The 26,873-nt window shown below is 37.8% G+C and overlaps 1 protein-coding gene across 1 annotated transcript in view; it reads right to left on the reverse strand.

The window, feature by feature from the left end:
• MORC4 (MORC family CW-type zinc finger 4) overlaps nt 1–26,873 on the reverse strand; it is a 78,660-nt gene that overhangs the window by 30,739 nt on the left and 21,048 nt on the right. The window contains exons 4-9 of the mRNA XM_007952409.1: nt 23,956–24,173; nt 22,941–23,088; nt 20,160–20,292; nt 19,662–19,790; nt 12,796–12,915; nt 10,512–10,612 (exon numbers count right to left, since the gene is read on the reverse strand). Of these exons, the coding sequence (XP_007950600.1) occupies nt 10,512–10,612; nt 12,796–12,915; nt 19,662–19,790; nt 20,160–20,292; nt 22,941–23,088; nt 23,956–24,173 (849 nt within the window). The remainder of the gene's footprint in view (nt 1–10,511; nt 10,613–12,795; nt 12,916–19,661; nt 19,791–20,159; nt 20,293–22,940; nt 23,089–23,955; nt 24,174–26,873) is intronic.

The raw sequence follows: 26,873 nt of genomic DNA on the forward strand, positions 1-26,873 counted from the left end.
AATCAGAGACAGAAAAAGATGTGACAACAAAGCAAGGTCATCTGAGTATGCACTGTAAGGAGGACTCAACCTGCTGTTGCTGATTTCGATGATGAAGGGAGGGATGCATGGGTCAAAGAACACAGACAGCCTCAAGAACCTGGAGAAGGCAATGAAAGAGATTCCGCTAGAGCCTCTGGGAATGTAGCCCCACTAACACCTTGATTTTAGCCTATTGAGACCCATGTCAAACTTCTAGCCTACATAACAATAAGATAATAAATTTGTGTTGCTTTAAGGCATTAAGCTTGTGGTTAATTTGTTACAAAAGCAATAGATACCTAATACAGAGGTCAAATTATCTATTTCCCTCAAAAATTTAAAATATCCTGTGGCTCCCTTTTGAGTTTACTATGAGTTTCTTAGCACATAGATTGGAAACCATGGCTCTAGGACAGAGGACATCAAGTTAAAGCCAGGGGGCCAAATATGAACTACTGCCTGATTTTGTTAACAAAATTTTATTAGACACAGCCATGCTCATTTCTTTACATATTATATATGGCTGCTTTCACGCGCTACAGCACAGTTGAGTATAGATGGTATGAACACAGAATGTATGATCTGCAAAGACTAAAATATTTACTATCTGGTCCTTTACAGAAAAAGTTTGCCAAACCGTACCCTAGGATACGGCTTTACACCTCTACCCATCTAACCTTATTTCCCTTAACTCCAGTTATATCCCCTTGTCCACTCTCCCCATATGCTTATTGTTCTGAGCTCCTGTTACTACCTTAGATCATGTTACAAATCCATCCTAAAATTCCCTTTCCTCACTTTTCTGAATTTCATAGTGTAGACTTCTGACAAGATGGAGGAATAGGCAGAGAAGCTACCCAGACCCTCTACACCAAAGAAATGAGAAGTGAATTAAAACAGATACATAGGATAATCCTGGAGCCCTGACTTTCAAAAGGAAGGATAAAGAAGTGGATTAAACACTGACTTACAAAAGAACTGAGCGTGAACAGAGAATAAGGAGACAAACAGAGATGTGGACTGCTGATTGGTCTGATGATATGGCCATTATGAATATTTGCAAGGGGCATTCAGATCCAGGCAGCAACCTGTTAATCAGCTCTGCTCACTGAGGACATATAAGCAACCACACTGGTGGCTGATGACCAGAAGTGTGCCATACTGCCCTTGTTTCCCTTGTACCTCACATTCTCCCGGTAATCAACAGTATGGCCATCCCATCCCCATGCACCTTCTAGAGCAGCAAAAACTTTTTCTGTGATGAGGCATCCTATCACCAGCTGCCTTTTGGGATAGTAGGAATTTTTTTTCTGGGAATGAGGCCCTGTGCAATGTTGCCATTTGAGACAGCAGGAACTTTACCTGGCCCAAAGCCACTTTTTGGGCCAGCAGAAAATCCCTGGGAACCAGGAACCTGGCTTCCAGCTGCCACTTGGACTGGCAGGAACTTTTTCCAGGTCCACATGGCATGCCCCCAGATATCTTCTGGGTCAGCAGTAACTTGTCTGGGATCAGGTGCCCTGAGCAGGCAGGAACTAGTGCCAGAACTAGGTGCCTTGCTCCCTTCTGGCTGCCTGGCCAACAGGAATACCACTCAGGTGCCCTACCCACTTGGTTTTCTTTTAAAATTACTCTTTTTCTTTCTTTCTTTCGTTTTTTCTTTTCTTGCCCTTCCCTGTTACTTGATTTTTTCTTTTTCTAGGTTCCTTTCCTTTTCTTTCCTTTCTTCATTTCTCCTTTCATTTTTTTCCAACTCATGTTTATTTTGTTTTTCATATATACATATGGTGATTTGGTTGAAAATGTATAGAGCAAATTCACTTTTCCATACAGCAGTTCACATACACCTTGTCTCATGACATTGACCAAAATTTACCAAAATACAACAGCTCCCCTCCCACTTCCTCCCAACAGTTACCTCTTCCCTGTGTCCATCCTTCCATGCACCCCTGCCCCCTGAGCTGTCTCCCTGTGTATAAACAGCCCTTCTTTCTCCCATGTTTGTTCTCTCCAAGGAGTGTATCTACCTCAGGTAATAAATGTTCAGCTCATATGCCTGTCTTTTGTTTGGCTGGAAGCCACAGGTATGGGTTCAGTTCTAGACATAAAGGGCAGCTAGGGGCCATAGTCTCAGTGGTTCCACCAGGCTCTATCAGACCAGCAAACCTGGTCCCCCCTTTTTTTTTCCCAAATGATTTTGAGTTTTGTTCCACATTGTTCTCCCTCTCTATCTAGGATCTCCTACATAGACACCCCTCTGAGTGGCTGACAGTGATAGCTGGCACCAACTAGTTCTGGTCTCATAGTAATATAGGCTGCAGATCACATGGTGTACCAGTCACTAGGACCAATTCTTTCCATGAATCTTTAGTTTTCTTCATTCATCTTTGCTCTGGACGAGGAGCGACCCATTGTGGCATCTAGATGGCTGCTTGCAAGTTTTTAAGATCCCAGTCGCTACTCGCCAAAGTAGGAGGTGGAACAATGTTTTGTGTAGTATGTTAATGCCAATTGAGCTTGATGTCCCCTGTCACTATGGTCCCAAGCCCACAGGTTCAACTACTTGTTCCCTCTGGGTAGCTGGCTGTGACCAAGAAGTGACTACAACCTTGTCCCTTGTCAGTTCTACTATACTATAAAGAAAATTAAGTGAAACAAAGAAATGAACACCACAACAAAAAACACCTAACAGAATGACAGCAACAGATCCATCCTTTTTGATAATTACAATGAATGTAAAATGGATTAAATATATCAATCAAGACAAAGTTTCAGATTGGGTAAGAAAGTATTAATACCTGTGTACAAAAGGCACATTTTAGACACAAAAACAAACACAGACTAAAAATCAAAGGCTGGAAATAGCATATTAATCAAATGGCAATTGAAACAGAGTAGGAATGGCACCATTAATTAATTTCTGATAAAAGTGGCTTTAAGACAAAAACTACCATAAGAGACAAAGAAGGACATTACATAATGATGAAAAGATTAATCAAACAAGAGGATCTAACACATATCTACACATCCAATGAAAGAGCCCCAAAATACATAAATCACACTTTAACAGAACTGAAAAGAGAAACAGACAACTCAACAATAATAGTAGGAGATTATAATACACCACTTTTGAAGGACAGAAGAACTCAACAAATATGCAGAAGAACTCAACAATACAATTAACCAACATGACCTTATAGAAACATGCAGAGCACCCAACAACAGCACAATATACATTCTTTTCCAGCACACATGGAACATTCTCCAGAATAGACCATATGTTAAGCCACTAAGCAAGCCTCAATAAATTTATAAACATCGAAATAGGTGGAAAGCATCTTCCCAGATCACAATACTATAAAATTAGAAATCAACAACAGGAAGATGAAGGGAAAAATGAAAACGAGCTCACACTCTCCTTACAAACCATTGGGTAATAGAAGAAATGAAAAACAGAATTGATGAAAGTACAACATACCAAAATATTTGGGACATAGCAAAACCAGCACTCAGAGAGAAAATTTACAGCAATAAATGAACACATCAAAAGAGAGCTAAACTCAAAACCTTAACACAACATCTCCACAATTAGAAAAAGAGCAGAAAAACAGCCTACAGTCACCAGAAGAGAAGAAATAATAAAGATTTGAGCAGAAATAAATGAAACAGAAAACAACAAAAAGAATCAACAGGACCAGAAGTTGCTTCTTTGAAAAGATTAATAGAATTGACAATTCATTGGCAAATTTAACTAAGGAAAAGGAGAAGACACAAACAACACAAATAAGAAATGAAATAAGTGACGTCACAACAGAACCACCCAAAATAAAAAGGATACTATCAGGATACAATGACTGTACACCAACAAATCTGAAAACTTAGAAGAAATAGACAGATTTCTATAAACATACTATTTACCTAACTAAAAGACTGAGGCAGAAAATTTAAATAGACCCATAATAAAAGAAGAAATTGAACAAGTCATTAAAGAAAGAAAGAAAAAAAAAAAAAAAAAAAAAAAACTACAAACAACAACAACAAAACAGTCCTGGCCCAGACAGCTTCACTGGAGAATTCTAGCAAACATTCAGAGAACAGCTGGCACCAATATCAATACTACCCAAAGCAACTGACAGATTCAATCAATCCCGATCCAGATTCCCATCAGCATTCTTTAAGGACATGAAAAAACCTATCACTATTTATACGGAAAGGAAAGAGACCTTGGATAAACAAAGCACTACTAAAGAGCAACAACATAGAAAAAGGTCTCACACTCTCCAATCTCAAAACCTACCATACAGCCACAGTAGTCCAAACAGCCCGGTATTGGTACAATGACACATAGACCAGTGGAATAAAACTGAGAACCCAGAAATAGAGCCATCCATCCCTGAGCAGCTGATCTTTGACAAAGGGCTGAAACTCATTAAATGGAGAAGAGATAGTCTCTTTCACAAATGGTGATGGAAAAACTGGATATCCATTTGCAGAAAAATGAAACAAAATCCGTATCTCACACCATACATAAAAATGAAGTCAAGATGGATCAAAGACTTAAAATGTAAAACCTGAAACCACAATGTTCATCGAAGATAAAACAGGACAAACTTAGGGGCCATAATTTATGGCATAAATAGACTATCAAGCATAACCTAAAATACACAAACAGAAGAAGAGAAACTAGATGACTGGGACCTTCTAAAAATTAAATTCTTATATGCATCAAAAGACTTCTCCAAAAGAGTAAAAAGAGAACCTACAGATTGGGGAAAAGAAAATTTGGCAATGACTTATTTGACAAGGGACTAATCTCTAAAATTTATGGAAAACTTCAACATGTCATCAAAAAGATAAGCAATCCAATTTAAAAATGAGCAGAAAACATGAACAGACATTTCACTAAAGAAGATATTCCAGCAGCCAACAAACACATGAAGAAATGTTTGCAATCATTAGCCATTAGAGAGATGCAAAGCAAAACAATAATGAGTTATTACCTCACACCAGCAATAGGAAAGTGCAACAAGACAGAATATAACAAATACTAGTGAGGGTGTGGAGAGATTGGGAGTCTCATACACTGCTGATGGGACTCTAAAATGATACTGTGGAAAAACTGTATGGTGCTTCCTTAAAAAGTTGGCAATCGAAATACCATTTATTTGATCCAGCAATCTCACTACTAGGTATTTATCCTAAAGAAGTGAGAGCTGGGACACGAACAGATATATGTACACTGATGTTCATCTCAGCACTATTCACAATAGCAAAGAGATGGAAATAACCTAAAGGCCTGTGTTAGTTAAGATTGTGTGTCAACTTGGCTGAGCCTGATTCTGAGTGGCATGGCAGCTCGATGTAGTTACTCCCCAAGATGAAATTAGATGTGGTGTAATCAACTCCATGGGGAATCTGGTGTGAGCTGTTAATCAGTGGAAGAAGAGCTGCCTTTGGGGTGTGCCTGCTTCCATTGTATAAGGAGAAGCTCTGGAAAGGTCTCTAGCTTTTCGGCACATCTGGATCCTGCATACGGCTGAGTCTTCCTTCATCTCCAGTTCTTGGAATTGAACTAGTGGCCTGCTGTGTTGCCTACCAATCTTGGAATTGTGCCAGTTTACCTGTGACCTTGGGTTCATCAGCCTCAGTAGCCAGCAGCCGAGTTAGGAGAAGCCTCTAGCTCCAGTGGGCCTGGAAGGAGAGGCAGAGCTGAAGCCCAACGTTAAGGGGCCTTCACCCAGCCCCTCCAGCCGGCACTCTGAATTTGGACTTCTAGCCTCCTAAAAGTGAGAGCATTATTTCCTGTTTGTTAAGCCATCCACTTGTGGTTATTTCTGTTATAGTAGCCCTAGAGGACTAAGACAGTGCCTATCAATGGATGAATGAATAACCAAACTATGGTACATATACACAATGGAGTATTATGCAATGCTAGAGAACAATACAGAATCCACAGAACACCTCATAACATGGATGAACTTGGAGAATATTATGCTTAGTAAAATCAGGCAATCATGGAAGGACAAATATTGTATAAGTCTGGTATTTTAAAAATCAAGGAAAGATTTATCCACAGAAGGAAACTTTCTTTGTTGGTTACCAGGGATGGGAGAGGAGTAGTGAGAAAATTGCTAGCTAGGTAAGAAAACAATAAAAATAAAAAAAATCTTGTATCTTTTAAGGCACAACGTAAGTCATACCTTCCTAAATCCTTCCCTAACTATTCTATTAGGGCATTTTTCCTATACTACGTAACTTAGGTTTTGATAGCTCAAACAATCATTTATTGCTCTCTAAATTTCTTCATGTAAGTGACAGTCTGCCATTACAAATAAACTGTAAACTCCTTACGGTTAGTCACCATGTTTTGAATTTCTCAGGAAAATACCACAAAGCTAGCCACTGTGCTATGAACCAGTAGGCTATTCAGTTAATGTGTTGATACCATTTCTTAACCTGAAATTCAATCTAAAATGTTTTGTTTGATCCCTGATAGTTGCAGTTGAAAAATGATCTCCACAACTGTTAAAAGTGATATTACAGATGATTTATTGGTAGACATTCCAACAGTATGATGGCTGGTATCTCTTATATCATTTCCAGTTTTGATATTTATAATGTTCTTAGGATTAGTGTGTGAAAGTGACAACCTTCTCTAAGCCCTCTATGAAATTCTCTTATTTTTTAAAAAATTATTTTTGTTGTTGAGAATATACATAGCAGAATATATAGTAATTCAACAGTTTCTACATGTGTAATTCAATGAAATCAATTACATTCTTTGAGTTGAGCAACCATTCTCCTTTTCTGAATTGTTCCTCTCTCATTAACATAAACTCACTGCTCCCTAGGGTTCCTATCTAATCTTTTGAGTTGTCACTTTGATACCATATAGATAGTTCTTAGAAGAGCATCACGCTCAAGGCAGACACTTTTTACTAGTTAAGCTAAACTACTGTTTGGTTTTAAGATGACCTGAGGGCATATTTTTGGTTAAAGTTTTAAAGATTATCTCAGGGCAATAGTTTCAGGGGTTCATTTAGTCACCATGGCTCCAGAAAGTCTGGAGTCCATGCAAATTTGAAATTGTTTTGCATTTTTCCCCTACACATCAGGATTCTTCTATAGAATATTTGATCCATATGGTCAGTAATGGTAGCCAGTCGTCATCTAGTTCCAGTCTCATGGCAAGGGAGGCAGTCGTTCATGGAGGTGATTAGCCATACATTCCATATCCTCCTCCCATTCCTGACTCTCCTTTTTCCTCTGTTGCTCCAGGCAAATAGAAACCAACTGTCTTGCCTTGGATGCCAGCTTGTAAGCTTTTAAGATTCTAGGGATTACACAACAAACTAAGAGGTAGAAGAGAAGCACTAAAAATGTTATTAAGCCAATTAACTGGGATGCCCTAGGAAACCATGGCCCTAAATCTCCAAACCAAGGAACCAAGTCCTATGAGGATTTTGGTTGTACATAAGCAGCCTGAGCAGTTTTTTTTTTTTTTTTGTAAATATATCTACCACACACCTTTTGCCAGTTCTACTTTTTACAAATGTACAACTTATTGACAGCAATTACAATAATTGGCTCTCCAACTGTACCCTCAAACAAGACCAAATTCTCTCTTTTTTTTAAACAGTTTATTGTGGTTTGTGTGAACATTTACAAAGCAAATTAGTTTCCCATTCAACAATTTATACACATTTTGCTTTGTGACATTTGTTGCTATTCCTTCAATCTAATAAAACTCTTCTCACTTGCTTCCTGGGCTCCCCAATTCCATTTGTTCTTCTTTCCTGTCCCTTTCTGCCTTCTGAACTGTGTTTTTGGACAGATGCTTCCCTTTTGGTCTCATACGGTTGACTGTTGTGAGGAATACTTTCCTAACAGGTATTGTTCACTTTATAGGCCTGTCTATTGTTTGGCTGAAAGGTGATTTCCCAGCACTGGATTCAGTTCCAGGTTTTGAAGAGTGTCTAAGGACCACAGTATTGGGGGTTCCACCACTCTCTATCAGCCCCGTAAGTCTGGTCTCTTTTATGATTTTGTCAAAATTCTCTTACTTTTTGACTAAACACATTTTCATTATATGTAAGATAAAGTGAATAAAGAATAATGCCAGAAATGGGAAAAGAGTTCTGCAAATTTATTATCCTCAAAAGACTCCATGTAAAGGACAGTATACTATTCCCCTGTTTTTAATAAAATATGTAGCAGGTATTAAGGTACTTAAGCTAGAAACCTTTTATGTTTAACTGAATAAATCTACTGCCTGTAGAATTTCTCTATTTGGATGTCCTACAACCACCTCACACTCATTATGCCAAAAAACTAGATATTATAAACCAAGAGTTCAATACTGCTTAAAATCTAAAAGGTAGGTTTTTTTTTTTTGAGGGGTGGCAAAGATGATGTAGACAGACATTAAGTTTTAAAATCTAACAGTTGAATCTCACAAATCCTAACCACTTAATTATTAGAAACTCACTATTCCTTTCACTCAAGAGAAACAGAATGACTCAGCTGACACTTTTGTGAAAGAGGTCATTTCTAAATCATCATTCTTAAGAATCAAGTCCTGATCAAAGATCCCCATTAAGAACCAAAAACAAAACAAAACAAAACAAAACACTCACTCCCGTCAAGTCAGATCCGACTCATAGCAACTCCTCCTTGGGTTTCCGAGGTGGTATCACTACAGAAGTAGTTGCCCAACCTTCCCTCCAAGGAGAGGATGGTGGGTTTGAACTGCCAAGCCTTCTGGTTACCAGTCAAATGCCTTAGGCACTATGCCACCAAAACTCCCATTAAGAGCCAAAGTCCTATTTAAAAGATCATTTTACATAAACTGAGGGCAGGTAGCTCCCCTAACCAGTGAGTAGCCCAAGTGACCTAGAATCAACTGCCCCAAAATTAACTTGGGGTCCCCACCCAATCAACTGTCTCTTTGTCAAGCATTAAAGCTGAAAACTTTGATGATTCCAGATAAATCAAGGTACAATATTTAACTAATTTGATTACAGTTTTGGTTGAAATATAAGAGAAAAAAGATTTGAGTAATTAAGTCTCCCCCATTCCAAGAAAAAGCTACTACTGATACTTCAAGGAAAATAACACCAAATATGTCTTTATATCTCACACCATCTTTCTCCATACTCCAAGAACATACTTTGCCCTTTCTTACCCTTGTATTTACTTCCTTTGGTTAGAATTTCCTTCCCCTATTTGTTCACCCAGCTTCTACCTTTCCTTCAAGTTTAAGCTCAACTGTAATCTGCTTTTTGTAACTTTCCCTGACCCCCTTAAGCAAATTTATAGGTTCTTCCCACTTTTCATATATCTCCCATTAAACCAATTGCTTTACAGGTATTTAAATCTTTCATTTGCATTATCGCATTCCACTTGTTCACAGGAGTCAAGGATTCTTAACTTTTCATCCTTATCTCCCTAAAACCAAAACCAAACTCACTGCTACTGAATCAATTCTGACTCATAGCGACCCCCACTGGGTTTCTGAGGCAGTAAATCTTTATGAAAGCAGATTGCTTCATCTTCCTTCCACAGAGCAGCTGATGGGTTTGAACTGCCAACCTTCTGGTTAGCACTCAAATGCCCTAGCACTGTGCCACCAGAGCTACTATTACCTGACAAAAATCTCATTATTTCATGAAACAAAAAATTTTCTAATCCTCTCCCAAAGTTTTCAAACAAACTAGTCTATCCTAGCTTTAACAACTGCTTTCTTTGCCACCTGAAAATATCCCTGGCTGGCTGACTCAATGTCAAGTTCCTTTCTAAATTCTTTTTTGTCTTCCCCTATTAAATCTAGAGGCTTCTGTGAAAGCATGTCTTTCCTGCTGCTCCAATACATTCCCCTAAAGCTGTTCACTAACTTCAAGAAGTGTTTGAAAATAAACTTCAAACTTCTACTTTTTTTCTCAACATACTCAACAATGAGAGATCTAAACCAAAAACCAAAAACCAAACTCACTGGCTTTGAGTCAATTAGACTCATAGCAACCCCTCCTTGGGTTTCCGAGGCAGTATCTCTCCAGAGGTACATTGCCTAATCTTCCTTCTGAGGAGTGGCTGGTGGTTTTGAAATGTCAGCCTTCTGGTTAGCAGTTAAATGCCTTAGGCACTGTGCCACCAGAGCTCCCAACAATGAGATCTACTCATATTTTTTTTTAATGAAAATTAATTCTAAGGCACTTTGTTTCACTAGAAATATTTTACAGAATTACGCGGATGACCTTTCCTTTCCGTGGTTTCCAAAGGTAAGGTTTTTCTCAATCTAGCTCCATGTACCAAATATCAGTAACCCTTAATTTAAAAATAAAACCATTTTATCTTTAACCTTGGAAATAGATTGGAAGGAATTCTCTGTTAACTCATCTAGCTGGTTTTAGAGATGATTTCTCAGTAAGGTCAGAAAACAGATTTGTATTTTAAGAAAATATCAGAAGCACATCAGGTTGGGAATGACTCACCGATACTCCTTTGTATACTCAAAGTCTTGTTTGTTGTAGGCAGGTTTTAGGAAGTTGCACTCAATGACTCCAATTACTCCCACACCTTCTCCACGAGTTGGCTTAGATGAAAAATAATTTGGATATGTGCATTACTATGGACTACCTGAAGGTATTTCCTTTTGATTCTGAACAATAACAGAAAAGTTATAAAATGTTCACAGGCAAGGAAAAAGTCATCAATATCTAGTAACATACAAAGAATGTACTTCAGTAGACTCAAAGTATTATATTGTACTGGAACCTCCGGCAAATTTTAGGGCAGAGATTCTTCAAGGATTAACAGCTATCTTTACTTCACCTACACCACACCTCAACTTTCATCTGTTTTATATTCTAGGATTGCCATAAGATTTCATTTGAACAAAGAATTACACTGCTAAAAAAATCAAGTTTATAAACTACTCTTCTAGGAAACTGAAACCAAAGTTCACCTGAGGAAAAAAATTGAACGATATATGCAATGATCACATCCTATTTATTAAAATAATCCATTTTTTCACATGTCTAGACCAACAAACCACTACTAAAGAGCCAGACCTGCAGTGATGGTTGATTACAAGTTGATGCAAAAGGTCTGTGGACCTAAAATCATTCCATGTTCTTTAAAAGGAGGAAACGAATCAAGGTATAATCAGACTGGCACACAAACATGAGTTATGTAAAGATGACAGAACAGGGAAAAGCAAGCTAGGCTGAACACTAGCTATATTAGGTCTTATAATAACTCTGTCTTAATACATAACACAAAGCAGTTTACCATTCTTTGTGCTTTAGCAATCTTATCTGTAAAACAAGAATGAATGGGATATTTGTGAAAATGATTACTTTAAATTATCATTAAAACATTAAAGACAATAGTAACATTTGCGTAAGTAATTTTCAGCTTCTGAAGTATTTTCACATAAATTTTCTGATTTAAACCTCTCAACCTTGTAAGATGTAAGGCAGGCAAAACACAGATGAAATTATTATTGTTGTTTCCACTTTACAGATAAGGACATTGTGACTCAAATTTAAATGATTTATTCAAGGTTACATAGCTTGTAGATGGAGAAGTCAGGACCAAATTCTGGTCTTCAATCACAAACTTTTTTTTTTTTAAATTGTGATTTGGGTGAAAGGTTACAGAGCAAATTCATTTTCCATACAGCAGTTCATACACATTTTGTCCCACGACATTCACTGCAATTCCCCACACTGTAACTCTTCTTTTCCTACTTCCTCCCCAGAGTTACCTCTTCCTTGTGTCCTTCCCTCCCATGCACTCCCACACCCGAGAGCTGTCTCCCTGTGCTTACACTGCCCTTCTGTTCTCCCAAGATTGATCGCTCCAAGGAATGTATCTACCCAATGTAAATGTTCAGCCCAAATGGCTATTATTTGGCTGGAAGCCACAGGTATGAGTTCAACTCCAGACCTGAAGGGTAGCTAGGGTCCATAATCTCAAGGGTGTCACCAGCCTCTATCACACCAGCTAACCCGGTCTTTTTTTATGGTTTTGGATTTTGTTCCACATTGTTCTCCCACTCTATCCAGAATCTCCTGCACTGATGCCCCTGAGTGATTGACAGTAGTAGCAGGCCACCATGTAGTTCTTTTGGTCTCATGGTCATACAGGCTGAGGATCGAATGGTCTACCAGTCCCTTGGACTAATTGATTCCATGCATCTTTCCACAACAAACTTTTATGCTCCTTCTACTATGCTTTATTGCTTCTACCCCCTCAAAATGGAAAGAGTTATCTTAAACACCAATAAGCTCATACACATGGTAATGTTGCTGGTGCTGTAATTCTACTTCTTACTAACCCTAACCTAACACAAAACAAACACAATGCACTGCCGTGTAGTCGGATACAACTCATAGCCAATCCTCCTTGGGTTTCCAAGGTGGTATCGCTACGGAAGTAGATTGCCCAACCTTCCTTCTGAGGAGTGGCTGGTGGGTTTGAACCACCAGCCTTCTGGTTAGTAGTCAAATGCCTTAGGAACTATACCACCAGAGCTCCCAACCCTTATCTACCATTCAGTAAAGTTCTTAGGCTGATTAACATCTATGAAAAACAGAGGTAGAAAAAGTTTTCCAACATAGAATGGCACACCAGTAACACAGAATTCCAGATGAGATTTAACCACCATAAGACGGAAGTAATAGATACTAAGAAGTCTATCCCCTTTCCAAATTTTAAATTCTCTTCCTACTCTCCTCGGCCCTCTATGACAAAGAAACATTGAACACTCACCTTCACCTGGCATCCCACCTTCTCAAAGGACTTTATGAGTCGGTTGTTATGATACATCATTACTCCAAACTGGTTATAATTCTTGCAAGAGAACCCGAAAGTGATTCTCACCTGCTTATTCTAAGAAGAAAATTATTATTAAGGAGGCAAACACCTGAGGCTTAAGCAGACAAAATTTTACACTGTAAAGCCGAGGAGCTCTGGTAGCGTAGTGCCTAAGGTACTTAACTACTAACCAGAAGGCTGGTGGTTCAAACCCACCAACCACTCTTTGGAAGGAAGATGGGGCAATCTACTTCCGTAGTGACACTGCCTCGGAAACCCAAGGAGGGGTCACTATGAGTTGGGTCCAACTCAACGGCACATAATAACAACAACAACATAGCAAAAGCCATCAAACACCATTGGATATAAATTGGTACAACCTTTCTGGAGGGCAATTTAAAAACTGTAGTAATAGCCTTAAATATGTTCTTAACTGCTTAAGGCATTTGACTGCTAACAGAAGGCTGGTGGTTCAAACCCACCAGCCACTCCTCAGAAGGAAGTTTGGGGAATCTACTTCCAAAGAGATAACTCCTTGGAAACCCAAGGAGGGGTTGCTATGAGTCAGTCAACTCAATGGCAATGAGTAACCTTAGGTCATATCATTCTCCTTTTAGGAATTTATTCTATAGAAGCCATCAGGGGAGCCAACAAGATTTATGAATTACAGAGTTTTATCAATTATACAATGGTATAAAAATATAAATAAATGTTCAGCAATAAGGGAACAATTAAATGAATATTAGTATAGCTATATGATGGTTTATTATGCAGATCTTAAAATTTATGTTCTTCAAAAAATAGCTGGGAATACTAAGAAATTCTCAGAATATAATAATAAGCAATATCTACAAATACATATATATGAACATCTGCAAAATAAAGGATTATATCAAAGTTTCATCAGTGATTAAAAAATACATAAATAGTAAAAAAATATTTCATAATCCTTGCTATGAACACAATTTACTGCTAAGTCTAACAGGGTCTGATAAGAGTTGTAAACAGCACAACACAAATCCACACAATTGTAAGCAATAAGGTAAGTCTTGATGCAACAGCACCAAGAACAACACCCCTTTTAAAAGTTTTTTTTTTTTAAAAAAAAAAAAAAAAACCCACTGCCATCAAGTCAGATCCAACTCATAGCGAACCCTCCTTGGGTTTCCGAGGTGGTATCACTATAGAAGCAGACTGCCCAACCTTCCCTCCAAGGAGTGGCTGGTGGGTTTGAACCGTCAGCCTTCTAGTTAGCAGTCAAGTGCCTTAGGCACTATACCACAACAGCAAGGTCAATGAATAATCCTATACTAATATATATAGTGGAGCTCTGGTGGTGTAGTGCCTAATTAAATGGGGAAGATAAACTGGTTTAATGGATGTTTTGGTTACCTCTAGTGTCACTCTTAGTAGATACCACAGATAGATGGCTTTAACAAACAGGAGTTTATTCTCTTACAGTTTAGGAGGCTAAAGTCTGAGTTCAAAATACCAGGTCTAGGGGCTGGGTGAAGGCCCCTTAACTTTGGGCTTCAGCTTTGCCTTTTGCTCCTGCCCCACCTGAAGCTAGAGGCTTTTCTTAACTTCTAAAATTATCAAACCACACAGCAGGCCACAAATTCAAGGCCATTAACAGTCCCAAGATGTGCAGACAACATGACAGGCCACTGAAATGAAGACTTGGCTACATGCAGGGTCCAAGCATGCCAAAAAGCTGCAGAGATCTTTCTCAATGCTGCTTCTTATATATTGGAAGCAGACCACATGAGTAATGCAGCTACTCAACTGCTCTAGTAGATATCACCATGGAGTTGATTACCAGTCTCATCATGGGGAATAACTACCTTCAGCTCCCCAGCCACTCAAAACCAGGCCCCACCAAGGTGACACATTAACTACCACAATGGGGAAAGGGAGTCGAGAAGAACTGAGGTATATACAGAATGCATGCATAGGCATCTCTGTAATAGAAACCCACAAAAGAAAAGAGACTGGAGACAGAAATGTGGGGGAAATGTCAAGTTGTGACATATTATTGGTACCTGTTGAATACACCAACCCTTCATTTGTCAGTTTATCATGCTGTGGTGGCTTACATGTTTCTGTGATGCTAAAAGCTACACCATTGGTATTTCAAATTACCAGCACAGTCACCTATGGTGAACAGGTTTCAGCAGAACTTCCAGACTAAGACAGACTAGAAAGAAGGACATAGCCAGGTACACTTCTGGGAAAGGAAAAAAAAAAAAAAAACTAGACACTGAAAACCTTATGAATAGCAGTGAAACAGTATCTGATGTAGTGTTGGAAGATGACCCCCTCAGGTTGGAAGCACACAAAATACAACTGAGGAAGAGATGCCTCCTCAAACTAGTAATTGTTGTTGTTATGTTCCATTGAGTCATGCTGACTCACAGCGACCCCTCCTTGGGTTTCCGAGGCGGTATCGCTACAGAAGTAGATTGCCCAACCTTCTTTCCGAGGAGCGGCTGGTGGGTTTGAACCGCCACCCTTCTGGTTAGCAGTCAAGTGACTTAGACACTATGCTACCAGAGCTCCTAAAACATTTTTTCACTTCCAAAACCAAACTCACTGCTGTAAAGTCTCATCGAGTTTCCAAGGCAGTATATCTCTATGGAAGTAGATTGCCCAATCTCTCTTCTGAGTAGTGGCTGGTGGGTTTGAACCTCCAGCCTTCTGGTTAGCAGTCAAATGCCTTAGGCACCAAGCCACCAGAGTAGAGTCAACCTTAATGACATGGACGGAGTAAAGCTTTCAGGGCCTTCATTTGCTGATGGAACATGACTCAAAATGAGAAGAAACACATGAAAACATCCATGAATAATCAGAATGTGGAATGTATGAAATATGAGTCTAGGAAAAGTGGATGTTGTAAAAAAAATGAAAGGGAACACATAAATCAGTATTCTAGGCATTAGTGAGCTGACATGGACTGGTATTAGCCATTTTGAATTGCATTCATTGTCAAAAAAAAAAAAAAATCAAGATCTGTCCTGAAGTACAATGCTGTTGGTGATAGGATAATACCCAGACATCTACAAGGAAGATCAGTTAATAGTACTATTATTCAATTTTACACACCAACCACTAAAGCCAAAGATGAAGAAACTAAAGATTTTTACCAACTTCTGCAGCCTGAAATTGACCAAACACGCAATCAATATGTACTGATTATTGCTAGTAATTGGAATGAGAAAGCTGGAAAAAATAAGAGGCACTGGTAGTTGGAAAGTATGGTCTTGGTGCTAGAAATGACACTAGAGATTGCATGATAGAATTTTGAAGACCAGCAACTTACTCAATGCAAATACCTTTGGTTCAACAACATAAACTGCAACTATACACTTGGACCTTTCCAGATGGATACTGATGACTCAATATCATCAATCAGAATAAGGCCGGGGGCCGACAGTGGAACAAACCAACAACTGCTTACATGCAGGTTTAAGGTGAAGCTGAAACAAAGTAAAACAAGCCCCAACAGCCAAATTAAGACCTTGAATATACTCCACTTGACTTTAGAGACCATCTCAAGAACAGATTTGGCACACTGAACAGCAATGTCCAAAGACCACCCAAGTTGTGGGATGACATCAAGAACCTCATACATAAAGTAAAAGGTCATTAAAAAGACAGGAAATAAAGAGAAGATCAAAATGAATGTCAGAAGAGACTGAAACTTGCTCTGGAAGGGAGAGTAGCTAAAGTGAATAGAAAAAATGATGACGTAAAAGAATTGAACAAAAGATTTCAAAGGGCAGGTCAAGAAGACAGAAGTATTATAATTAAATGTGCAAAGACTGGAGTTAGAAAGTCAAAAAGGAAGAACATGCTTGGCATTTCCAAGATGAAAGAACTGAAGAAAAAAAATCAAGTATCAAGCTGTAAAACTGAAGGATTCTATGGGCAAAATAATGTACAATGCAGGAAGCATCCAAACAAGACGGAAGGAATAGTCATTGTACCAAAGAGAAATGGTCGACGTTCAGCCATTACCAGGAGGTACCATATGATCAAGAACCAATAGCACTGAAGGAAGAAGTCCAAGCGGTTCTAAGGAAATGGCAAAAAACAAGGCTTCAGAAATTGATGGAATACCCATTGAGATATTTCAACAAATGGATACCATACTAGAGACACTCACTCATTTATGCCAAGAAATTTGGAAAACAGCTACCTGGCCAACCAACTGGAAGAAATCCATATCTGTGCCCATTCCAAAGAAAGATGATCCAACGGAATGCAGAAATTATCAAACAATATTATCAATATCACATGCAAGTAAAATTTTGATGATGATAACTCAAAAACAGTTGCAGCAGTATATTGACAGGCAAGTACCAGAATTTCAAGTCAGATTCAAAAGAGGATGTGGAAAAACAGATATCAATGCTGATGTCAGATAGATTTGGGTTGAAAGCAAAGAATACCAAAAAGATATCTGCCTATGTTTTATTGATTGTGCAAAGGCATTTGATTGTGTGGATCAATACAAATTATGGATAACATTTTGAAGAATGGGAATTCCAGAACACTTAATTGTGCTCATGAGGAACCCATATGCTTTCACCATACTTATTCAATCTGTATGCTGAGCAAATCCAAAAAGCTGTACTATATGAAGAAGAATGCAGCGTCATGAATGTAGGAAGACTCACTAACAACCTGTAATATGCAGATGACACAACCTTGCTTGCTGAAGTAAAGCTGACTTGAAGCACTTAACTAATGAAGATCACACACTACAGCCCTGTGTATGGATTACACCTCTAAATAAAGTTAACAAACATCCTCACAACTGGACCGATAAGCAATATCATGATAAATGGAGAAGGGATTGAAATTGTGAAGGACTGATTTAATTTTACTTGGATCCATAACCAACATCCACGGAAGCAGCAGTGAAGAAATAAAAGTATTGCATTTGGCAAATTTATCACAAAAGACCTCTTTAAAATGTTAGGATGCAAAGGTATCACTTTGAAGACTAAGGTATGCCTGACTCAAGCCATGGGTTTTTCAATAGCCTTACATGCATATAGGAGCTGGACGATGACTAAGAAAGACCGCAAAAGAATTGATACCTGTGAACTGTGGTGTTGGTAAAGAACATTTAATGTACTATGGACTGCTAGAAGAACAAACAAATCTACCTTGTAGGAAGTACCGCCAAATGCTCCTTAGAAGCAATTATGTCCAACCTTTGTCTCTCATATTTTGGTCATATTGTCAGAAGGCACCAATCTCTAGAGAAGAATATCTTGCTTGGTAAAGTAGAGGATCAGTGAAAAAAGGGCAGACTTTTAACAAGATGGACTGACACAGGGGCTTGATGATGGGCTCAAGCACGGCAACGATTGCTGAGGATGGTGAAGCACCAAGCAGTGTTTCATTCTGTTGTACATAGGGTTGCTATGAGTTGGAACTGAGTCATCAGCACCTAATAACAATAAGAATACACAGATATACCCTAACACACACGGAAGTCTGAAAATACTTTCTAGACTGGTTGCTAAACCTATAGCAGCACTAAGATCCTAGGCTAAAACCAAACCCAACCCACTGCTATTGATTCTGACTCACAGCCACCCTACAGGACAGAGTAGAACTGCCCCATAGGGTTTCCAAGGCTGTAAATCTTATGCAACCAGACTGCATCATCTTTGTCCCACAGAGTGGCTGGTGAGTTTGAACTGCTGATCTTTTGGTTAGCAGCCCAAGGCTTTAACCACAGTGCCACCAGAGCTCATAAAGATCCTAGCCTATGTATGGTGATAAATAAATTTATGTACAGACTGTAACAATGTTAGGTCAGGCTTTGTTAAGTTGTGTTTATTCAAGGCTTTAAAAAAAGTTTCCTAGTAGGCAAGATATGTGCTCTCTAAAAGGAGAAAATTGATCTGTTTGTTAAAAAGGGAAAACTATTTCTAAGTTTTAGTCAGGGAAAGAAAGACAAAGCATGCTAGATAATGCTTATGATAAAGTAAACAGAGTGTGAACATATTTCTTGGGCCATGATCCGTGCTCAGTCACTAGAAAATAAATTACATGAACAATTCATAACTGCTTATGAATTCAAGGTTTTTTTTTTTTTTGCCCAAAAAGCCATCAACAAAAATGGTACAACCTAATTTTCATAGTTAACCTTAATATAAGGGCTAGTGTCTGAAATCTGTTCCAGATTTAATGGGGAAATGAAAATGAGTAACTGTTTCTCCAAGTGGTTGCCATTACGGAAGATACCAGGAAATTCATGTCAAACCTGCTGAAGATTCATCTTACCCTAGAAAACCAACCTTTAATTTCTACTCTCCTAACTTCCATCAATATAAGTCTGGAGTTACTACAACAAAAATCTCACTATAACCAAAAGATGAACCAGTTCTAATCAATGTTTTACTTATTTCAATCCATGTTATATATAAGAAGATTCCATTAGAAACCAAACAATGTGGATAATTCTTATAACAGAGATTCTCAAATATGGCTATCCATTAAGCATTAGCTGAGGAGCTTCAAAAATAAATGTGTTTTATTAAAGGAAAAAAAAAAAACACTTTAGAATCTACTGAAGCAAAATTTCCAAAATCTCAAGAATCTGTATTATTTAACAATTTTCTAGGTGATGTCTGATACAAATGGATTGGAATTTAAGAAATACTTCCTTAGAATGTACTATAATAGGATTTGTACTATAACACACCTTTTGTAATTGAAAATAAAAGCTTTTTGTTTTTCTGTACCCACATGAAAATCTAATCCTGAAATGAAAAGGCAACTTCACATAGTTATAAGGATACTGTGAAGGTAGGTTTATATATATCGTATCCTACGTTGGCCAGGTTCTTGGCAATCATCTGGGTAGTCACCTTCTTTTGACGTAGAAAAATTTTCATTCGTGGCTTCATATACAGAATACCACAAAATGCCTACAGAACAATGAAGGAAAAATTAATATGAGATATTGCCAATTCTACTGACATCCCCATAAAACACTGCTAGCAACTGAGATCTCTTCTGGGCAAAGATCTGGCTCAGTTTCTATAGTTTGTTATATCCTTTTCAATGTGCACTGAAAATAGTTTAGCTCATAAAGTCAGTAGCATTTTAGTATGTTAACTAATACATTAACATGCTACTGACTGTATCAGCTAAACTAATTCAGTGCAGATAGTGCCTAGTATAGGGCTAGAAGGCTATGATCTTTATATAACTAAAATGAGATTTTTTTTTAAATAGTAATTTCATGTTACAGGAAATCTTACCTCTAAACTGTTGAAAAAACCATTCTTACTCACCCGTAAAGAATACTCTGTTTCTGGCAGCTCAGAGGTAATACCACCAGTCCCTTTTTCTTCTGTGCCAAAGTCTGATACCAGGATGTCATACTGATCTGTATCAAAGTCCAACTCAGACTTTCCATCTTTATTTCTGGGTAAAAGAGATAAGTACCAATCTAACAAAACTGGCTTCAGAGGACAAAAATCCACTAGGAACCCAAGAGAAAGGAGACAATATAAGCCAAAATGTATTTTCTTTAACTACCAGCACAGAGGAATCACAATCTACTTAGTTTGAGGATCACACAATATTTAAGAATATTTTCTGTCTAAATACATCTATTATGTGTCACAGGGGTGGTGCTGCCAAGTGCGTAAGAACAGGAAAAGTCATGCAGGAATGGCTGAGATCTGATAAATCAAGTGGTTGTCTGTTAGCTATCCTTGAAGCAGGATCTTAAAATAGATCCCAACTTTCTAGGTCTTCTTGGGTAAGTCACTCAAAATCTCTTTTCCAAATGAATGAATAGATGAATCAAAACCTATTTCTACCAACTTCAGTGAAAAGTATAAGGACTCATGAGATATGAAGATTTCCCCTTAACTATTCCCTTAGAAGAAGAACAAAAAAAAAAAAAAAAAAAGATTGGTATAAAAACAGCATGTATTTGCCAGTCCCTCAGGATACCATTTATGGATTACCATTAAATATAATAGTACTAATGTTCCATTCAAAAGGACCTCTTTTCTTCTCGTTATCCTTTTGAGACACTTAGCTTTGGTCCATTCCAAGACCATGGGTTACATCACTAACCACTGCCAGGAAAAAGGCAAGACATCTTTATTCCTGGGGGGGGGGGGAGAACTCAAAACAAATAACGAGTTAGAGAGGAAATGTATATTCAGAACAATGTTGTCATTAAGTTGCAATTGAGTCGATTTCAACTCATAGCAACCCAATGTGACAGCAGAACTGCCCCATAAATTTTTCCGGGCTATAATCTTTATTGAAGCAGACTGCTATGTCTTTCCACGTGGAGTTACTGGGTGGGTTCAAGGCACTAACCTTTCAGTTAGCAGTCAAGTGCTTAACTGCTGTGTCACCAGGCCTGCTTATCAGAATAGTTCCCAAAATTTGTTTCGTGAACAGTAGTCTCTCCCAAGATGCATGTATGTATGCAGGTGAATAAGTACCATATTTTGACACACTCATATTCATTTTTCTACAAACCACACAACCCCTTCACGCATTAGTTTCCTACTTAGGCTATGTTGCAGTTATATGCATAAGTGCATTATTTAAGTGGGCATATTATATGGAAAAACATAGTAAGTAAATAGATGTATTATCAAATAAAACTGAGAAGCAATTTTTAGCCCTCCAAGCCTCCTTAAACTCCAGTGATGCTTCCCTCATCAGGTTACAAAAGTTCAGAGCTTGTGTTAAAAAGAGTTTCTTTTTCAGGGTTTAGCCAGAGCCACTACTGTATGTAGCCAGAAAAAAAGCCCATATTACTGTAATAGTATATTTTAGATTTGTCCAGGACAGTGCTAATTCACTAGCCCACATCACTCTAAGACATATACACTGAAAAGATTCCTTCCTATCCATAACCATTTACCAATCAGAAAAAAGTCTTTTAAAAAAGAAATTTAAAAAAAATTGGGAAATAGTGCATACTATATTTTTCTCTCTTAAATATTCTCAACACATTAGCATATTAATGCTTCTGAGAAGTCCTACAGCAAAGCAATATGGTAAACTTGGCTAAAGCCAGCTATTTCTAACCTTATTTGACCATGGAATACTTTATTCTTAACATTTTAATACCAACTAAAGAAACAATGAACAAAAAAAAGGCTGCTTGATGTATATGTTTCTAGTGTATGTCACTAGAAATACGTTGCCAAAATGATCCTTACAACATAAATTATATTACTCAAAAGTTTCCCCAGTAGGACACAGGGAGATCTAACTTACCAGCATGTGAGACCTTGTTACTTTTTTCTTTTTAATTAAAAGTACTCTGTATATAAACCAGCAGAGTTTTCATATACGTTTTACCCAGCTAAAAAATAAGACTAAATACTTGAATCAAACAGTAAAGGAAGAATGAATGTATCTGATACAGTTTTATTAAACATACCAGTAACACCTCTATTTTATAATAAAGGTTTTTAGGATTTAGTAGCCATACTTAAAAGTAATCCATTTAACATGGCAATATTAAACAAGTAATCTATCCTTGAATATTTCTAGATTGATTTTTAGTTCTAAAGACATGACCAAATTCAGGCTCATCATACTTTAAACTTATCTGCTTCGAAGATTTTTCAACTTCTAATCTAGCTACTCTGAAAGCACTAAAGTAGAGGTCCCTATTATTAAAGATTATGTTGTATTCTGTTACCCTAAATTTGTTTGTGACACTTCATTTTCACTGTTAAACAGGTAAACAAAGAAAAAAAGATAATTTACATCTATCTCAAAACAATGCTCATAAATATCAAACAGATATTTATAAAAGATTCTGAAGATTTTAGAATAATATTAACTGTCTTGACTATTTGTGGCAGAAGCCTCAAGACAGGCATGCTTCTTCCTTTTACCAAGTTCCATGTTTTATCAATAAGAACACTACATCTCAAAGAAAACTGTGGTTCTAACAAAAAGGCATGCAATGAGATATAAATGCAGTATGTATCAACATTTATCCACTCCACTTCTTTAGAGAGATTAAGTGCGTTTCATCATACTATTTTTGCTTGTTAAAATCCACCACCCCTGAAGTACTATACCTGCGGATGTTCCAAATGAGAACACGAGTGCCTTTTTTGCCTGGGATGGCATCAAACTGGGACAGCAGGTCATTTTCACTGTTGAAAATTGAGTAGTTCAAGATGGCTTCTAGGCTGGGCAAGGAATCCTCAGTAATAATCATTTTTTGTAGAATCAAATATAGTTAAAGAAAAATTAATATCTTAAGAGGATGCTATAAAAAAGAAAGGTCTGCCTTTGCATTGCATGTTTAGAAAAAAATATAGACATCAAGCATGGATATTACTGCCATAGAAGGGGCAAAATGGCTAAAAGTTGTAAAGACAAACACCAAAATTTGTTATTCCTCCAGAATATTGCTTAAAAGATACAATGTAAACAAAATTGGTCCTATATTTGAGAAATATATTAAAGCTAAATTTTTAGACTCTGTAGAAGTAATGAGTCCAAATCTTATTACTATACTGCTGAGGTCAAGGCAAACTGGTACCTAACAGAAAATATAGTCGATCCAGGTATAGAGAAATGAGGTATTCTGCTATCAGACATGCTGATGGATAGTATGTTTCCACAAGCACGAACACAAATGTAGTTATCATTAGGAATGAAGAAAACGACAGCAAAGAAGGCCCTAGGAACTTTATCATCATGGGAAGTGGAAGTGGGAGATATACTACATGTAGATAAAAATTACATAAAAATTAAATTTTCAATATAGCAAAAACATATCTAAGTCTCTGTCAATGATCCACTTACTTAAAAAATACTTAATACAGGCAAATTCCACCTAAATTTAGATCCATAAATACCTTTCAAGATGAACTTCTGAAAAATAATTTATTGTGATAAAATATATGTAAAAAAATTTTGCCATTTTAATCATTTGTAAGTGTACAACTGAGTGACATTAATTATACTCACCATGTTGTGTAACCATCACCACAAAAGATGAAAATTTTGGGTAGTGGGATTGGATCTGAAGAAATCAGACCAGACTAAATTTTAATCAACATTTTCCATTTCCAGAAAGGATATTATTTTGTTGGCTGAATGGAACAATTGGTACAACAACTGCCTGGGCCTGGACGCATTCAAGATAGGTCTGTGATAGGAGTCCAACAGTGAGAGTACCCCCATTCTTGGTGAAGACAAGAGCATCTTTTCCTAGTCGCATGGAACCTGACTTGAAACCATTACCAAAGACCCCAATGGGACACTGGCTCTTCTTTATTACTTTATCTGTAAAACCAAAGCTGTAATTACACAAGAAAAAATAAATCAGAAAAAGGAAAAGTAACCCAAGATAGGTAACAGGCAGAATGTTTGGCTTACAAATGAAGAACACCTGTAAAAGCCCCTAGTTTTTTATTCCTTTTGGTATTATTAAGAACATAGGAAATTACTATAGAGCAATGGGACTGATTTTTCTCTGTGGTTTATGTATATATAAACAGTCCCAATATATGAGTCACACTTTATAAGAGTAAAGAATGCCCTTATCACTAACAGAAAAACCTAGAGGTCATGAGCAGCTGCTTTTCTTGTCAAATAGCTCTGATTGCTAGAAATAAAGTTTGTTACGATGAAAAGGGTAGTCATCTCAGAGGATACCCAAAGAGGCTAACAAAAGAACCAGATAGTGGCAATGGTGAGTGGTACTAGACTGTTGTTGTTGTTGTTGTTATGTGCCATCGAGTCGGCCCCGACTCATAGCGACCCCTCCTTGGGTTTCCGAGGCAGTATCACTACGGAAGTAGGATTGCCCAACCTTCCTTCCGGGGAGTGGCTGGTGGGTTTGAACCGCCAGCCGTCTGGTTAGCAGGCAAGTGTCTTAGCCACTATGCTACCAGAGGTACTAGACTAGGCATCTTCTAACCTGGTAATACCCTCTTCTAGAAATCTGAAACCCAGAGGTTACATTCCTTAACAATTTCAACTCTCCAACCAAAGGATAACCCTTCCAATTCTTACTTACCCTCTGCTCCATCTGCCGTGGCAGTTCATTGGAATGTGGCCAAGGGATAAAAATAGGTACTTCTGCCTCTAAATATCAGCAAACAGCTGCAGCATAAACTCTCCCTTGTTTTTTTAAGGACTTTTCACTAAGTCACCTCAATAAGTCGCTGTAGCCCCTTAAGGTCAACTTAATGTGGGAACTAGATCTTTTCCCTTTCTTATAATCTCCTCCAATACAGACACCAAAATAATAGAATCAAAGAAATCAAAGATATGAAATCTAGAAAACAATTATTAATTTCCTCATATTTCTCCCCTCGCCACAAGTAAAACTAACTTTAAGGATTATTTCTATCCAGATTGACTAATTTTACAATGTTTTACAGTACCATCATTCAGTAAGTATTTACTGAGTACCTCCCATGTGCGATGCTCTCAGTGGTAAGCACTAGCAAAAAAAACTGTTAATAGGACAGTATAAGGGGAGATTTCATATATTATAGATTTCTCCAGTATCAATAAAACAGACACTTTATATGCCACAGCTGAGCAACTTGGCCTTGGCTTTTACTCTTTGAGCACAGGAAGTTGAGATGCCTAGTTTCCCCTTCCTGAAAGTTGTGCTTTTCTGTCTATTCCCTAAGAAAGGGAGCCACCTTTTGATTTTCCACTTTAAAGTATTATACAATAATGGCATTATGTCATTCTAGAGCAGACAGTATGGAGGAACTCTGCATATCCTATACATAAATCTAACCACGGAGAAGGGTAACTTCTAGGGCAGTGATTCCTTTGAATGAAACAAGAAAAGAGTGAGTTTCTGCCATCTATGGACCTTGGTATTCCAGGACACAGACTTATAGAAGTTGGTAAGATTTAGGCATTCCTAGTCCTTTTGTTCACCACTTGTCTGTCACTTTGTTGTACTGTGGCAGCTTGCATGCTGCTGTGAGGCAACCAGTGTTTCAAATACCAGCAAGGTCATCCAAGGTGGACAGGTTTCAGCAGAGCTTCCAGACTAAGACAAACTCAGGAGAAGGAAGGGGCCATCCACTTCTCATAGAGTTGGCCAGTGAAAACCATAGGAATAGCAGTGAAACACTGTCCAATATATTACTGAAAAACTTTATGAATAACTCTGAAACACTATCCGATATAGTGCCCGAAGACGAGACCCTCAGGTCAGAAGACACTCAAAATACAACTAGGGAAGAGCTGCCTCTTCAAAAGTAGAGTCCATCTTAATGATATAGGTGGAGTAAAGCTTTCAGGACCTCCATTTGTTGATGGGGCACAACTCAAAATGGGAATAGTCAACTAAGAACATCCATTAATAATCAGAACATGGAATGTATGAAGTATGAATGTAGGAAAATTGGAAGTTGTCAAAAATGAAATGGAACACATAAAGATTGATATCATTGCCATCAAGTCGGATCCAACTCATAGCGACCTCTCCTTGGGTTTCCAATGTGATATTACTATGGAAGTAGATTGCCCAACCTTCCTTCCGAGGAGTTGCTGGTGGGTTTGAACTGCCAGCATTCTGGTTAGCAGTCAAATGCCTTAGGCACTGCACCACCAGATAAGCCCTGAAATGGAGTGGTTTTGGCCATTTTGAATCAGACAACCATAGGACCTTCTATGCTGGAAATGACAAATTGAAAAGGAACAGCATGGCATTCATCATCACAAAGAATGTTTCAAGATCTATCCTAAAGTACAATGCTCTCAGTGATAGGATAATATCCATATCCCTACAAGGAAAACCAGTTAATATTACTCTTATTCAAATTTATGCACCAACCACTAAAGCCAAAGTGAGGAAACTGAAGATTTTTACCAATTTCCACAGTCTGATATTGACCAAACATGCGATCAAGAATATACTGATTATATAAAATCCAACACCCATTTCTGATCAAAACTCTCAGCAAAATAGGAATAGAAGGGACATTCCTCAACATAATAAAGGGCATTTATGCAAAACCAACAGC

The sequence above is a fragment of the Orycteropus afer genome, unplaced genomic scaffold (genome assembly GCF_000298275.1).
Source record: "Orycteropus afer afer isolate SDZICR_OR568_19922 unplaced genomic scaffold, OryAfe1.0 scaffold00336, whole genome shotgun sequence".
Lineage (NCBI taxonomy): Eukaryota > Metazoa > Chordata > Mammalia > Tubulidentata > Orycteropodidae > Orycteropus > Orycteropus afer.